Genomic DNA, 16,523 nt, shown 5'->3' on the forward strand with positions numbered 1-16,523 from the left:
AAAAGATGGGAGTTGCCATACCAACTCTAACGAGACAAATCAATGAAGGTGGGCTATTATCAGCAGGAGGAAAAAAAGCTTTTGTAGTGATAATCAGGATGGCCCATTTCAAACAGTTTACAAAAAGGCGTGAGTAACAGTAGGGGAGAAAAATTAGTATGGGGAAATAGTTTTTAGTTTGTGTAATGACCCATCCACTCCCAGTCTTTATTCAAGCCTAATTTAATGATGTCCAGTTTGCAAATTAATTCCAGTTCTGCAGTTTCTCATTGGAGTCTGGTTTTTAAGTTTTTTTTGTTGAAGAATTGCGACTTTTAGGTCTGTAATTGAGTGTCCAGGGAGGCTGAAGTGTTCTCCAACTGGTTTTTGAATGTTATAATTCTTGACATCTGATTTGTGTCCATTTATTCTTTTGTGTAGAGACTGTCCGGTTTGGCCAATGTTCATGGCAGAGGGGCATTGCTGGCACATGATGGCATATATCACATTGGTAGATGTGCAGGTGAACAAGCCCCTGATGGTGTGGCTGATGTGATTAGGTCCTATGATGGTGTCCCTTGAATAGATATATGGACAGAGTTGGCAAAGGGCTTTGTTGCAAGGATAGGTTCCTGGGTTAGTGTGTGTGTGTGTATGTGTGTGTACCTATTGTATTTTTCACTCCATGCATCTGATGAAGTGAGTTTTTGCTTACAAAACTTATGCCTAAATAAATTTGTTAGTCTCTAAGGTGCCACAAGTTCTCCTTGTTCTTTTTATTCAGAGTACTACTTGACACCACAGCAGAAATGCATGAGTCCATATGTAGTCTTCCACCATAAGCACTGTGCATGGGAGAAGAACATTTGAAACAGCAGTGGCATCCCAGGGGTCAGGATCCAGGGTACATGTTTTTCAGAGTTAGCAGACTTTAGTTATTCTTAATTCTGCATCAGGAAAATGCGTTCTTTGCAAATATCCATGTTTGTAACAGCATTCAATTGTTTTGTATAAAGTATCGAATGAGAGGCAGGAGTTAATAAATGTAAATACAAGAATTATTCAGCCTGTAAGTTAAATAACTTGGAGCCCGGCAACTGGTTTACCTTCTTTATCGCTTAGGAAATTGATTATTCCAAAAGCTCATCCTTTCATAGCATGCTAACCTAACCTATGGCAAGTTCTTTATACATAAGAAGTAATTTGGAGTGAGCCTGGAGTGAGTAATTTTATGATTCTGGAATTTAGGACATTGCAAAAGTTAAAATGTTGAGCATTCTTAATTCAACCATCTGAAGAGTAGCTTGATATTGAGAGGAATGTTTGTTTCAATTGACTAATCTTACTGCCTTCTTGGGTAATCTTTCCTGCATGTTTAAGTCTTTACTAACTAAGCTTCTTGGGGCAGGGACTATCTTTGTTCTATGTTTTTACAGCATTGTGCGGTCCAGGTCTGTGACTAGAGCTCCCATGTGCTACAGTAATACAAATAATAAATAACCCATTCCTACTCCCACTCACACAGACCTGAGAACATAAATGTCTAAATTATGAAATTGCTGGCATTCAGCAGAGATGGGATACTGTTAGGGTTCCATTAGCTGGCCTTCTTTATTATATAGGCATTTTTTATATTTACATTTCATTTGTACTTGAATGATAACTGAACTTACTCAAAGGCCATCATGTGAATTACGAAGCTTAACATCTCTGTATAATGCAGTTAACTTCATGTGCCTTATGAGGTTTTTATTTAACAAAAAAAAAATCAAGTACATAATATGTAGGACTAATTCAATAGGGCATTGCATTATTAACCACTCCAAGAGGAGAATATACTCTGAAACCCCATGAAAACAGTGGCAATGAACAAAGTTCTAGGGAGATATATCCGCTGTATAGTTTGCTGGACCTCAGCCGCAACACTGATCTGATATTATTTCCAGGTAGAAGAGCCTGACAGCCTCCTAGTTTCAGGTTAGTTTATATGGTACACCTCTACCCTATATAACACGAATTTGGATATAATGCGGTAAAGCAGTGCTCCGGGGGAGCGGGGCTGCACACTCCGGTGGATCAAAGCAAGTTTGATATAACGCGGTTTCACCTATAACGCGGTAAGATTTTTTGGCTCCCAAGGACAGCGTTCTATCGAGGTAGAGGTGTACCAACTCACTGCAAAATGGAGGTAGAAATTTGAGAGGGAAATGCAGTGACAATCTTAAAGAATATGTATTGCATATTCTCTTCAGAACCTGGCTGAGCCAAAGTATTTCTTTAATAATAATAATAATATAAAAAAAAAAGTTAAAACCTGAATCTAAGCTGTACAGGTTTTTTTCTTTTTAATTCTAGGGAAAACTAGTCATTACACTTTCACATGTTATACATGCTTTTGTGACTTTTCCTTTGGATTGTGTCTTCAGTGCAAAATTTGAATTCTTCCTAACCACTTAGCATTTTTTTTAAGGTGTAAAAATTTAAAAGGGCCCCACTTTTGTGGGTACTGTCACTTGACAGCTGCATTTTGGAGTGAATACTTAGGCCTGGTCCACACTAACCCCCCACTTCGGACTAAGGTACGCAAATTCAGCTACGTTAATAACGTAGCTGAATTCGAAGTACCTTAGTCCGAACTTACCGTGGGTCCAGACGCTGCAGGCAGGCTCCCCCGTCGATGCCGCGTACTCCTCTCGCTGAGCTGGAGTACCGGCATCGACGGCAAGCACTTCCGGGATCGATCCAGGATCGATTTATCGCGTCTAGACAAGACGCGATAAATCGATCCCAGAAGATCGATCGCTTACATCCGGACCAGGAAGTAAGTATAGACGTACCCTAAGAATGCTACAGTTAGCTATGAGAAATGCTGAATGATCAACATGATCATTTTCTTTATCTAGTCTTATGAGACTGAACACATTACCTTCATACTGTGATTGCTTCTAACACTTGCAAACTATTCTGAAGGCCATACATCGTGAGGCATTTGAGCCTACCCTTAAATATTTATTTTTTCCATTCCTATTAATGTAACATACTTGATGCTTTTGTGTTGCTGATTTATAATTATCTTAGCACCAAAGTGATAAGTGGTGACTGGCTAAGAAGACTATGAAATAAACTAGTTTGTTGGGGAAATGAAATACCTTAATTATTAAAGTAAATCAACATTTGTTGTAGTAAAATTGTCCAATATATTCACGCTTATTAGTCGTCTTCAGTATTAACTGACTTTCATACTAAAAATAAATTGGGTGTGGAGAACCTCTTAATGAGTTATTTAACTTAGTGGGGAAAAAGCCAAAATCGTATGCTGAAAACTTAATCTTTTAAAATGAGATATTTTCTGTTTCTTATTGGCATGGATCCAACTCTCACGAACATCAATGGGAATTGAATCAGAACTATAGTAAAATTGAATAATCCGGTGCTACAGTAGTACAATCAGGTTCGTATAATATGATTTGATACTTTTAAGTAATGCTCTTGAAATCTAAAATGAAGAATAAAGTATAGTATTTTCTCCACAGATATTACTTTCATGTCTGTCAAGCTACTCTAATACACCTGTTTCATAATAGTCATGTAAAAAGTAAAACCCTTTGCATTTTGCTGACAATAAAATAGCCTGGATTTTTGCCTCTTTTTGTAAAAGGTCTTATTTATTTAACCAATATAAAAAGATTTAATGTATAGTTTTTACAAAGGTGATAAATATTCGGTCCAAATTATAATAAAACAACTGGACAAACTTGTTTCTAATATTTGTTCTAAAATTATATTGTAGAAGAACTTGCCAGGTGTGCTCAACAGTGATGTGCCTACATGTTAAACAGTTCAGCTGGAAAAATTCAACTAGGGTGCTTGTAAGCAAGTTTGTGTATTCTGGCCAAATGCTTACAAAGCTCTACAGAAATATTCAATTTCAAAGTTAATTGTACAAAATGTGTATAAAAAATTGATAGGGGGGCTTGGGAACGATGGGTTATAAGGAGGTTTAGAAAAAACTTCTATTTCGGCAGCTCTTCAATGATGATCCGAGAGACTGAATTCCATCCTGTAGAAGCATCACCTCTTGGGTAATCTGCACAAGTACCAACCCAGATAGCAACATCCACCAACCCAGCGCTGATTCCTTCACACAGTCCTTCCACTGTTTAAAGACAAACGTATCTTATTTCAAATAATCAGTATCACTTATTTCACTGATTTCCCCCCCCCCCCCCCATATCCTGACTTGTATAGTTAACATGCCAAAGAACAGCAGTTCAGTGCAACTCTGTATAGAAACGCCATTAGTTAGGGTTACTATGTTGCTACTGTTTAAATCTTGGGGGGACATAGTTTCTACCGAGGCCATGGTACTCTGGAAGACAATCTGCAGCCAAATGTTTTTTAAACCATTATACAAAGTTTTTAAAGTAATGTTATGATCTATAGAGCTAGTTTTTAACCATACACAGTTCCTTATTTCTGTTCACTTTTTCAACAGTCTCCATTGTAGTGGCAATGCTAATGGGAGACATGAATACAGTGGTAACAAACCCATTCTGATACTTCATGGAAAGGCCTACTATGGCCACACAGTGAGTTTACATGGATTTTCTTGTTACTGTAGCGAAATATTACCTCGGGGAGGAGAGAGAGAGAGTCAGAGACCTTCTGTCATAGACAAAAAGCTGAGCTGCTAACTTCCCATAACCTTGGGCCTCTTACAAGCAGCAGTTGTTCTCCTGTGAAACCTTCTAGCCTATTCTGCTGCGCTGTGATGAATATTCTCTATGCTACAACATCTGGTAAGTTAGATGTTGCAAGCCTTTGGTTTTATATACTATTTCTCTCAGTATATGTTTATAATTCAAGGTATTAAGGGGACATATGGCGTAGGTATATTTTAGTTGTTACTCCCATTTTCCCCATATCATCATCTTTGATATTGAACAAGAACTGTTGTGATTTGCCCCTTTCTTAGAAGAGGACATCATATAAGATGTGGATAACTAACTATTCCTAAATATGATTTGGTTTTAGCTTTTAACGTGATAGGCTTCACTGGTAAAGATGGGTTTGTGTTGGAAACTCCAGCAGAAATTAGTCTGTCTTCCCAAGAATATTGCATGCAATTCCATACCTGATGCACATAACTGCACAAAAGACAATACAGGTCCAATACATACACTGCCAACTTAAAAGGTGGTATTCCAGTTTCACCAAAGCACTAGTGCTATTTAGTTATACTGCAGTTGGGCATAGTGTCACACATGCCATTTTTATCCTAATTTGAAGCAGCAGTAGTTGTTTAATAGAATCCTATTGACGCTCAGTGGATTGGACTGGATAAGGTAAGTCTCTTCATCTCTAACTTCTTGAATTTACGTAAAGTATGACTAAAGCTAGTAAAACCGTAAAAATGGAGTGGCAGTAAACCCAAATCCACAAGAAAAACTGCAGTTACTGTATTTTTAATACTGATACTGAATTCTGACAAAGGTGGGAAAAATCATCAACTAGCAACTGTCCTCCTTTGCCTCCCCTTTATGGACCCTAGACTTCTAAATGGAGGTCCTTATGAGGTTCCCCGTGTCACTTGTTAACTGCATCCTTATCTTGAACTCCATTCCTAAGCACATGGCTTTGACATACATACCTGAAGAAGTGCGATGTATATTAATAGTTGAATTCAGCTCTGGGCTTCCTTGGTCTAAATAAATTATGGCTTCAATAGGAAGTGGCCCAGAGCATTCGGCTCCATTAAATGTAAAATACCACCGCTGGCAGCATGCATTTTTGCATTTGAGTCGAAGTGATCCACTGAAGAGAACTCTTAGAGCACTGTTAGAGCGCATCTTTGTGAATGTACATTCCTAAGGAAAATAAGAATGAATTGTTGGCTGTGGCTTTTGAACGCACTTCACTAATTCTTTTGAGAATACATTAATCACCTTCTCTGTTCTCCCCCTTCATTTCCCTGCTCCTTTTATTAAAAAACAGCACCTGACAAGTACGTCAATGCCCCAAAACACTGATCTGTGTTTCAAACACCCCAGAGGATAGGGGAATGTTGAGCTCCTATATTTTAATATGAGACCATGTATGCAGTCAAGTTAGGTATCTAAATATCTTTGGAGTTTTCCTTTCTTTCTTCTTTCTTTCCCCACACTCTCCTTCCTTGCAGGTAAGGATAGTGTTACCAGCTCTCTCAAACCAGTCTATACTCAACACAAAATGTTAGCCAGAAGAGGTTGATGAAAACATACAGTATTATCTTGATGCTGTACAAGGCGGATAAATTAGTTTTTAAAAAAAGTTTTAATAGGGATTATTTATTTAAACTAGATTTTCTAAAATTTAAATATTTGCTTTTTAAAATAATTATTTAAAATTATGACAAGTTATGTTAAAGCCTTCATTAACTATTTATTAAACATTTTAAAGTGATTTTAATATTAAGTTTTACATATTTGTTACCTAAGTTTTAAAGAACATCAAACCACTGGCTCAGCACATGGACATTAGAGTTTGCTGAGGTGTTAAACCAGCCTGTGACAACAGTAGCCTCTTCTGCAGGTGCAGAGAGAATTTTTTCTTCATTACAGTTTATTCAACTAGTTCAATGACTTGTTCATTCAAAGTTAAAAAACTGATTGGAAGTTGAAAAAGCAGGAACCTGTTTTCCTTTTCCGATCTATGAATAAAAACTAGGTGTGAGAGGATGAGATCTCCTAGTTCTAAAATCTTGAAGGACGTGACCAGAAACAATCACTTCATTTACATAAGAACAGCCATACTGGGTCAGACCAAAGGTCCATCAAGCCCAGGATCCTGTCCTCTGACAGTGGCCAATGCCAGGTGCCCTAAAGTGAATGAACAGGTTATCATCAAGTGATCCATGCCCTGTCACCCAATCCCAGCTTGTGGCAAACAGAGGCTAGGGACACTATTGCTGCCCATCCTGGCTAATAGCTATTGATGGACCTATCTTCCATGAATCTATCTAGCTCCCTTTTGAACCCTGTTATAGTATTGGCCTTCACAACATCCTCTGGCAAGGAGTTCCAGAGGTTGACAGTGCGGTGCGTGAAAAAATACTTTCTTGTGCTTGTTTTAAACCTGCTACCTATTAATTTCATTTGGTGGCCCCTTGTTCTTGTATAATGAGGAGTAAATAACACTTCCTTATTTACTTTCTCTATACCACTCATGATTGTATAGACCTCTATCATATCCCCCCTTAGTTGCCTCTTTTCCAAGCTGAAAAGTCCCAGTCTTATTAATCTCTCCTCATACTGAAGCCGTTCTATACCCCTAATAATTTTTGTTGCCCTTTTCTGAACCTTTTCCAATTCCAATATATCTTTTTTGAGATGGGGCGACCACATCTGTACACAGTATTCTAGGTGTGGGCGTACCATGGATTTATATAGAGGCAATATGATATTTTCTGTCTTATTATCTATCCCTTTCTTGATGATTCCAACATTTTGTTCACTTTTTTGACTGCCGCTGCACATTGAGTGGATGATTTCAGAGAACTATCCACAATTACTCCCAAGATCTTTCTTGAGTGGTAACAGCCAATTTAGACCCCATCACTGTATATGTTTAGTTAGGATTATGTTTTCCAATGTGCATTACTTTGCATTTATCAACATTAAATTTCATCTGCCATTTTGTTGCCCAGTCACCCAGTTTTGTGAGATCCTTTTGTAGCTCTTTGCAGTCTGCCTGGAACTTAACTATCTTGAGTAGTTTTGTATCATCTGCAAATTTTGCCACCTCACTGTTTACCTCTTTTTCCAGATCGTTTATGAAAACAGATGCTCCGCGGGTTACGCAAACCCGATTTACGCAAATCTGCACTTGCAGAAAAAGTTCCATACGCTAGAAAGTTTGGGGGGGGGGGGGTTGGTTTTTTGCGTAATGGTTGGGTATATGTTCCCGACTTACGCAAAATTCGAATTACGCAAGGCATTCCGGAACGGAACGCTTGCGTAAGTTGGGGAGCATCTGTATGTTAAATAGGACTGGGCCCAGTACAGATCCCTGGGAGACACCACTATTTACCTCTCTCCATTCTGAAAACTGACCATTTATTCCTACCCTTTGTTTTCTATCTTTTAACCAGTTACCAATCCATGAGAGAACCTTCCGTCTTATCCCATGACTGCTTATTTTGCTTAAGAGCCTTTGGTGAGGGACCTTGTCAAAATCTTTTTGAAAATCTAAATACACTATATCCACTGGCTCTCCTTTGTCCGCATGCTTGTTGACCCCCCCCCCCCCAAAGAATTCTAGTAGATTGGTAGGCATGGTTTCCCTGTACAAAAACCATGTTGACTATTTTCCCAACAAATTATGTTCATCTATGTGTCTGACAATTTTGTTCTTTACAATAGTTTCAACCAATTTGCCCGGTACTGAAGTGAGGCTTACTGGTCTATAGTTGCCAGGGTCACCTCTGGAGCCCTTTTTAAAAATTGGTGTCACGTTAATTATTCTCCACTCATTTGGTACAGAAGCTGATTTAAATGATAGGTTACAGATAATAGTTAGTAGTCCTGCAATTTCACATTTGAATTCCTTTAGAACTCTTGGTTGAATACCATCAGGTCCTGGAGACTTATTGCTGTTTAATTTACCAATTTGTTCCAAAACCTTCTCTAATGACACCTCAATTTGGGACAGTTCCTCAGATCTGTCACCCAAAAAGAATGGCTCAGGTTTGGGAATTTCCCTCACATCCTCAACAGTGAAGACCAATGCAAAGAATTCATTTAGTTTCTCCGCAATGGCCTTATTGTCTTTGAGTGCTCCTTTAGCATCTTGATGGTCCAGTGGCCCCACTGGTGGTTTAGCAGACTTTCTGCTTCTGATTATTTAAAAAAAAAATTGCTATTACTTTTGAAGTCCTTGGCTAGCTGTTCTTCAAATTCTTTTTTGGTCTTTCTAATTATATTTTTATACTTCATTTGCCAGAGTTTATGCTATTTTCCTCATTAGGATTTCTCTTTTTAAAGTTTTTAAAGGATGCCTTTTTGCCTCTCACTGCTTCTTTTCCTTTCAACAACTACAGCTATTTCTTTTGTTTAATAACTCAGTTTTAAATGCAAATCATGTTTTGATAATTTTTTTTCCTTATGTATCCTCCACATTTTAGTTTTATTTAACTAATAAAATTAAAAAGCTGTGTGTATGTATTTTTACTTGAAGTCCCATTTCCACTCAAGTCAAGCTTAAAATAAATCATAAGTAAAAAAACCCCACAATCACCTAGTAAATAAATACACTCTTCATTATTTTTGGACATAAAAAATTTAAAAATTTTAATAAATGTAAATTGTGCAGTATAATTTCTTAAATAAATATAGATGTGGTTAGCATAAAGAAGTGTCAAATTTCATGTAAATGCTACCTTTAGTTGTCAATCAACATGTTTTAACGGTTACCCACTAATGAGAAACAACTTTTCTTTAGAAAAATAACTCAAAAGTATAAATGCAACTCAAGACTCAATTATTGAAATCAAGGTTTTCTGCATGCTGGTTAAAATCATGATTAAAACTGGTGACTTAAAATCAGTCCGTCCTATTGCAATACTCTGATGCAAGGAAACAAGGGATGTGTTTGAAACCTGAATCCCTACATAATATAATTTTATGATTTCTCTCTTCATCACTTAGGCTCCCTGGATTTAGCAGTCACAAGACACTGTTTTTGTGAAAACTGAAAGACTCAATAGTGACAGTCTATACAATTTAGTAGAAAACATTTTCAGTTGAATTTTTAAGTGTGCCCCTTCACCTACCCAATGCTGAATAACTTGCTGATTGGGCCCACTGAGGGGCAGTTCCAAAGTAAATAGAAATTAGATATTTATTGTATCTATTGAATTAGTTCTCACACTGTGACTGCAACTGTACTACTAAAACAAAGTAGGCCTACGAATCTCAGGCTTGATGTATAGTTACTAGGGAGTTGGGAATTTTTTTTCTTCTTTCTGGTCATCTTCCATACCTATTAATGTCTTGTTTTTTTCTTATTTTAAAATCTCATACTCAGAGGCCTGCACTAAGGATCACAATATTTTTGTTGAACTGGTTAGGACTTGTCAATGCTGCACAAGTCTCGCCAGTAGGTTAGCTAGTTACCTCTGTAATCCATTCAGCAATTACCTTGGCTTCCAGTTCTACTGCTTCAAAAGGGAAAACTGAATACAGGTCTGCTGTATGTACCCAGAACAACCCAGCTCTCTCAGCTGCAGCTTTATTACTGAAATAAGCCACCTGGAATGTCCAATCAGTTATTACACATACTAGAAATGGGCCTGAACTAAAACTCTAGATGGGATCAACCTTGAATGTTGAAGAAAGTTTCCATCAATGTCTGCTGTGGTGTTGCTTTAACATCAGACTGCAACATCACAGGTGCTTACTTACTGCAATTTTCCCAAGATCTATGCCATAATTCAGTGCACTCCATGAACACTGTTTAAAGTTGGGTGTCCAAGACTCCTCAATGCTTTCTCGCATACATTCTCCTTTTTCTCCTTTCAACCCGTCCCGACCAGGGATTCCAGGTGTCCCAGGAATTCCATTGATGCCAGGGTTTCCATCTCGTCCAGGAACACCACCAGGTCCTTGTAAACACATTCCATTGTACTGAAAAACACAAACTTTTTTCACACTTTGCTTATTGATTCTAAGGCTTAAAAATAGTGTTGCTTACTTCGTACAAGATAGGAGTCTGTTATAGAAGGCCATGAAAATTCCTCTATTAGTGAGGAAAGAATGGCAAGAAATCACATTGCCTCTCAAATACTGAAAATTAAATGAATATGTTAAAACTGGCAGCTGAGTTTGCTTTTATTGGGGTATCAAAGATAGATGCAGGGTGGTAGTTTCATTAATAGAAAATATTCATTTATGTTAACTACAAAACTGTATGGAAAAGTGTACAATATCCCCTACCTTCCAAAAAAGTTTCCCCAGATTCCAATATTAATATGGTCAATTGTTGGCCTCAGACTATGATGGTAAATTTTGCTTTCACATTTGAATAGGGTGACTAGACAGCAAGTGTGAAAAATCGGGACGGGGGTGGGGGGGGGGGGGTAACAGGAGCCTATATAAAAAAAGGACACAAAAATCGGGACTGTCTCTATAAAATTGGGACATCTGGTCTCCCTACATTTTAAACAACTAGACTATGATATTTAATAGTGTAAACATAACATTTGGGAGAGAGGAAGATGAAACTCAGATGGGGCTATCTCTTCTCTGCCTTCAATCCCCAAACTATTCTTTGGACCCAGAGCGGTGCAGGGTGGACCCCATGCAGTTCCACCTGTCCCCGACCCACGCAAGCTCCAGGGAATAACTCCAGGGAGGAGACAATTTGGGGGTGCAGACAAAGCCAGGAGAAGCAGACATAGAAGAAGCTGCAACAGGAACCTTCAGACACTGCTGATGTCCACTACATTTTTTATCTTGAACATTCTTTCCCATCTGCTGACTGGGTGCTTATTCCAATCTTCATCCCTCCACTGAGCCCTGGTCTATGCTACAGGGTTGGGTCGAATTTAGCCGCGTTAGGTTGATTTAAAAATGACTGCGTCCACACAACCAGCCCCATTCCGTCGACCTAAAGGGCTCTTAAAATTGACTTCTCTACTCCTCCCCGACGAGGGGAGTAATGCTAAAATCGACCTTGCTGGGTCGAATTTGGGGTAGTGCGGACGCAAATTGACGGTATTGGCCTCCAGGAGCTATCCCAGAGTGCTCCATTGTGACTGCTCTGGACAGCACTTTGAACTCGAATGCACTAGCCAGGTACACAGGAAAAGCCCCGGGAACTTTTGAATTTCATTTCCTGTTTGGTCAGCGTGGCGAACTCAGCAGCACAGGTGACCATGCAGTTCCCCCAGAATCGTAGAGCGTAGAACGTTTCTACGCTCTCCCTATCATCTCCGTCCCTGAGGTTATCACAGATTAGAAGGCAAAACAAACGCATTTGCGATTACATGTTTTCAGAGTTCATGCAGTCCTCCTGCATTGATAGGGCACAGCTTAATGCATGGAGGCATTCAGTGGCAGAGGCCAGGAAAGAATTAAGTGAGCGCGAAGAGTGGAGGCAGGACGCGATGCTGAGGCTAATGGGGGAGCAAACAGACATGATGAAGCGTTTGCTGGGGGAGCAAACAGACATGATGAAGCATCTGTTGGAGCTGCAGGAAAGCCAACAAGAGCACAAACCCCTGCTGCATCCACTGTATAACCGCATACCCTCCTCCCCATGTTCCATATCCTCCTCACCCAGATGCCCAAGAATGCGGGGGGGGGGGGGCAGGAAGGCTCTGGGCACCCAGCCACTCCACTCCAGAGGATGCCCAAGCAACAGAAGGCTGTCATTCAAACAGTTTGATTTTTAGTGTGGCTACAATAAGCAATATGGCCTTGTCCTTCCCTCCTCCCCCACCCCACCCAGGCTACCTTGTCCATTATCTCATTTTTTTTTTTTTTTATTAATAATTAACAGCAGCGGTGAGCTGAGTGGGCTCCATGCTTGCCGTGGTATGGCATCTGCATGGGTAACCCAGGAAAAAAGGCGCGAAACAATTGTCTGCCGTTGCTTTCACAGAGGGAGGGGCAACAGACGACATGTACCCAAAACCACCCGCGACAATGTTTTTGCCCCATCAGGCATTGGGAGCTTAAACCAGAATTCCAATGGGCAGTGGAGACTGTGGGAACTGTGGGATAGCTACCCACAGTGCACCTCTCCGTAAGTCGATGCTAGCCACGGTAGTGAGGATGCACTCCACCGACTTAATGCACTTAGTGGGGACATACGCAATGACTGTATAAAATCAGTTTCTAAAAATCAACTTCTATAAAATCGACCTAATTTCATAGTGTAGACATACCCTGAGTCTCTTCACCTCCTTTTGCCCTTGCCCTGCTCTTTTCTCACCTTCTGTCTCATGCTTATCTCCCTCCCTTGTGTCCTTTTATTCAATTAATCCCCACCCACCAAACCCTAATCAAAACCAAATTGAACGAGAACTATGCAACTACCATGATACCTTCAAATCATAACATTGCTCCTGCTTGTATGTTATATTCCTTCTTCCCTTCCCTTTGTCTGACTTGTCTATTTAGATTATAAACTCTTCAGGGCAGGGACTGTCTCTTAACCTATATTTAGATAGTGCTTAGCATAACAGGGCCGCCCCACTGTGATACAAATAATAAATACATAAAATGGAAAGTCCTGCTAAGGAAGTAAATTGAGATCCAGAATAATGAACTTTTGACATTTCCTACAATATTCAAAAAGAAAGATGCACTGTTGGCAAATGCAGTAATAAGAACATGCCAGTGAAACATTTGATCAAGGAGCAGATCTTTTAAAAGGCCCAGTGAATATTAGTCTGGTCTCAGAGGCCCCTACAAAACTAATAAGCAAGACACAGTTATGTGAAGACATCTTAATTTCTTACAGTACTGCTTGTACCAATTCATTTGATACATTTTGCCTCTGCCTAGGAACCAGACGTGCTGCTGGCCGCTTCCGGGGCGCAGCGCGGTCCATGGTGCCAGGACAGGCGGGAAGCCTGCCTTTGCACCCTGGCTGCGCCACTAACTGGGAGGCACTGGAGGTAAGCCCATGCCCCAACCCCATGCCCCAATCCCCTGCCCCAACCCAGAGCCCCCTCCCAAACCTCAAACCCCTCATCCCCGGCCCCACCCCAGAGCCTGCATCCCCAGCCCAGAGCCCTGACCCCCTCCCGCACTCCAACCCCCTGCCCCAGCCCTGAGCCCCCTCCTACACGCTGAACCCCTCATTCCTGGCCTCACCCCACAGCCCTCACCCCCGCACCCCAACTCTCTGCCCCAGCCCTGAGCCCCTCCCACACCTCAAACCCCTCATCCCCCGCTCCTGGGTCGCCAGAAAAAAAGTTTGAAAACCAATGATATAGAGCAGTATAAAGTCATTGTCTGTATGAAATTTTAGTTTATGCTGACTTCACTAGTGCTTTTTATGTAGCCTGTTGTAAATCTAGGCAAATATCTAAATGAGTTGATGTACCCCCTGGAAGACCTCTGCTTATCCACAGGGGTATATCTACCCCTGGTTGAGAACCACCACTTTAACTGACCTGTAAAAAGCAACAGAGAGTCCTGTGGCACCTTTAAGACTAACAGATGTATTGGAGCATAAGCTTTCGTGGATGAATACCCCACTTTGTCAGACACATGCCTGACCTGGACATTTTAGTTTTAGATTCCACCAGGGGGCAGAGTTAGCCAAAAAGAGGGTGCTCCAAACTGATCTAACATTAAAGAAATTTTGAATATTTCCAGAGAGGGTGGTTTAAACTTTTGCAGACCTAGAAACTCACATATGCAAAATAATTACATGGTCTTTGGTCTCCTCTTCAGCCAAACCGATCTGTACTCACCAGATCAATTATTTTCACATATTGTATGCTGCTTTTGAAGTGGAATGAGTATATTGTTGTAAAATGACAATGTTGTGTCTGTTGAAGCAAGGCGGCCCCTTGTCATGTTTTTGGTTCTATTTTTGAAGGAGTCTGTGTCAAAGTTATTTTAGCTGACACAGTTAGTATACATCTACTTAAGTATGTTTCCTTAGCTTCCACCAATTTATCTGAGTTATAGATCTCAGCCAGCCAAGGCTGAAAAGCAGGATGCAGTGCCAGGCAAATACTCAAGATGAGGAACACAAAAATATTTGTTCATCCAGAAAACTTAAGATGTGGGATTCACTCCTTTAATTTCCCATAATCTCAGATTCATTATTCCTTATTTTTTATATAAAAAATGTCCAACAATGAAAGTGAGATGGCACCAAAGCTGTGTGTAACACAGGTGGGTTTAGGACAGAAACTAGTGATAGCCCTCAAACTGAAGTACATTTGAAGGGTATGATCTAGGTACATCTGCTGACAATGCCATCTACATACCGAAAACAGCAGCATCCTCTCCATCCTAAAAAAATATAGTTGTTAGTGAATACAAGTGTGGGATCCCTGCAAAGACTTACCTTTGTCTGGAGGGAAGACAAATCCATGCCATTTGTTTTCTATGGCTCTATATAGCCTTCAGTGCATCTGTAGTTGCAATGAAACAGCATCCAGAAATGTGCCATGTATAAGCACCAGTGTGAATTTGTTTACACATGGGAAAGTGGGATTTAATAAAATGAGAGCTTTTCAGTGCTTGTGGCTCTTTAGTTTAAAAGTAACCTTTTTTCTTTATCTTGTCCTTTATTTACTATTCTAGTTTAGTTAATCAGGGCTTAAAAATTTCAGTTTTGCATAGGTGATGTCTTAGTAAGGAAGGATAGCAGTTCACAGTCCACTCTTTTTTATTGAAACAATCCAGCCACATTAACTTGGCCTTGCTTCCTCATGCGGACATGACTGGAGAGAAGGGTATGTATTACTTTAACCACAGACTCCCGACTCTGCTATGTAAAAATCTGAGGAACACAATCTGCATCTGGAAAGAAATAGCTTCCATGAAGACAAATCCATTCTAAACATTTCCCTGAATCATCACAATTAGTGAGCAATAAAATGTAGAAAAGAAGCTAAATCAAATTACTCATCCTTCCTGCAAAAATGACCCAGCATAACTGAGACTATGGTCAGATCTTCAAGTTACAACTGGGTTTGGGAAAGGGGAACTGTCCTGGCTGGCAGAAAGGAGCTGTTCTCCCAACAATAGACACGTTGCAGAGACTGGCCCCTAGAGCTGCACTAGCCTCTTCCTGGGATAAAGCAAAGGAGAGGATTGGGTGGTTCCAACCCTTTGAACGAAAAAGCAGCAGGGAAGATACTCCAGCAGCTCCTCACTTGTTACTGTCACCTCAAATCCACAACATTACTCCCAACCTTGTCCACCAGCTCCCCCCACATCAGACCCCTCTGACCCCAGGCCCCCACTCCAGCCCTCCTAACCCCTCTCCAGGCCCCCTCTGCCCCCAGGCCCTCACTCCAGCCCCCCTAACCCCTCTCCAGGCCCCCTCTGCCCCATCATCTACTCCTAGCCCCACTACAGCCCCTCCCCAGACCCCTCTGCTCTCTCCCTCTCTCCAGAGTCTCCCGCTGCTCCAGACCCCTCCATTCCCATCCCCTATTTCCGAGCCGCGTGCGGCGCGGGCAGACTCACCACGTCCACCACCTCCCTCTGGCGCAGCGCCTTGTGCTTCCCCTTCGGGCTCTCGGACTCCCCGAGCGGCGGGGCAACCAGCAGCAGCGCGGCCAGGAGCAGCGAGGCGGCAGCAGCGGGCGGAGAGCGCATGGTGCGGGGCAGCCGGGGGCGCGGGGCTGGGCTGGCTGGGAGCGGAGCTAGCGAGAGCGGGGGATGAGTCAGTGTCTGCAGCGCCCCGCAGCAGCGCGCTGGATAAATGAGCCTTTCACAGCCCCGAGCCTGAGCTCCCTCCCTGGGGACGCCAGGAATTTCCATCCTGTAACACGGCAGCAACTCCCAGCCTGAGCCGTCCGGCCACAGCCA

At 41.2% G+C, this 16,523-nt stretch overlaps 1 protein-coding gene across 1 annotated transcript; it reads right to left on the bottom strand.

Annotated features, from left to right (window-relative positions):
- Window positions 1-3,992: 3,992 nt before the first annotated feature.
- Window positions 3,993-16,310, bottom strand: CTHRC1 (collagen triple helix repeat containing 1). The gene is made up of 4 exons (XM_065399908.1): window positions 16,179-16,310; window positions 10,419-10,640; window positions 5,630-5,846; window positions 3,993-4,135 (listed from the first exon to the last, which is right to left on the bottom strand). Exons 1-4 carry the CDS (start codon window positions 16,308-16,310, stop codon window positions 3,993-3,995), a joined length of 714 nt encoding a protein of 237 aa, XP_065255980.1.
- Window positions 16,311-16,523: the final 213 nt, after the last annotated feature.

This window comes from Emys orbicularis, chromosome 2 (assembly GCF_028017835.1).
Source record: "Emys orbicularis isolate rEmyOrb1 chromosome 2, rEmyOrb1.hap1, whole genome shotgun sequence".
NCBI lineage: Eukaryota > Metazoa > Chordata > Testudines > Emydidae > Emys > Emys orbicularis.

What these genes read in the sequence shown, in the direction of transcription:
- CTHRC1 (XM_065399908.1), bottom strand. Translation starts at nt 16,310, where the DNA reads ATGCGCTCTCCGCCCGCTGCTGCCGCCTCGCTGCTCCTGGCCGCGCTG. An exon ending in AGAGGGAGGTGGTGGACGTG is followed by an intron (nt 10,641 to 16,178) that starts GTGAGTCTGCCC and finishes TGTGTTTTTCAG; the next exon opens with TACAATGGAATGTGTTTACA. An exon ending in TATACATCGCACTTCTTCAG is followed by an intron (nt 4,136 to 5,629) that starts GTATGTATGTCA and finishes GTCTTTAAACAG; the next exon opens with TGGAAGGACTGTGTGAAGGA.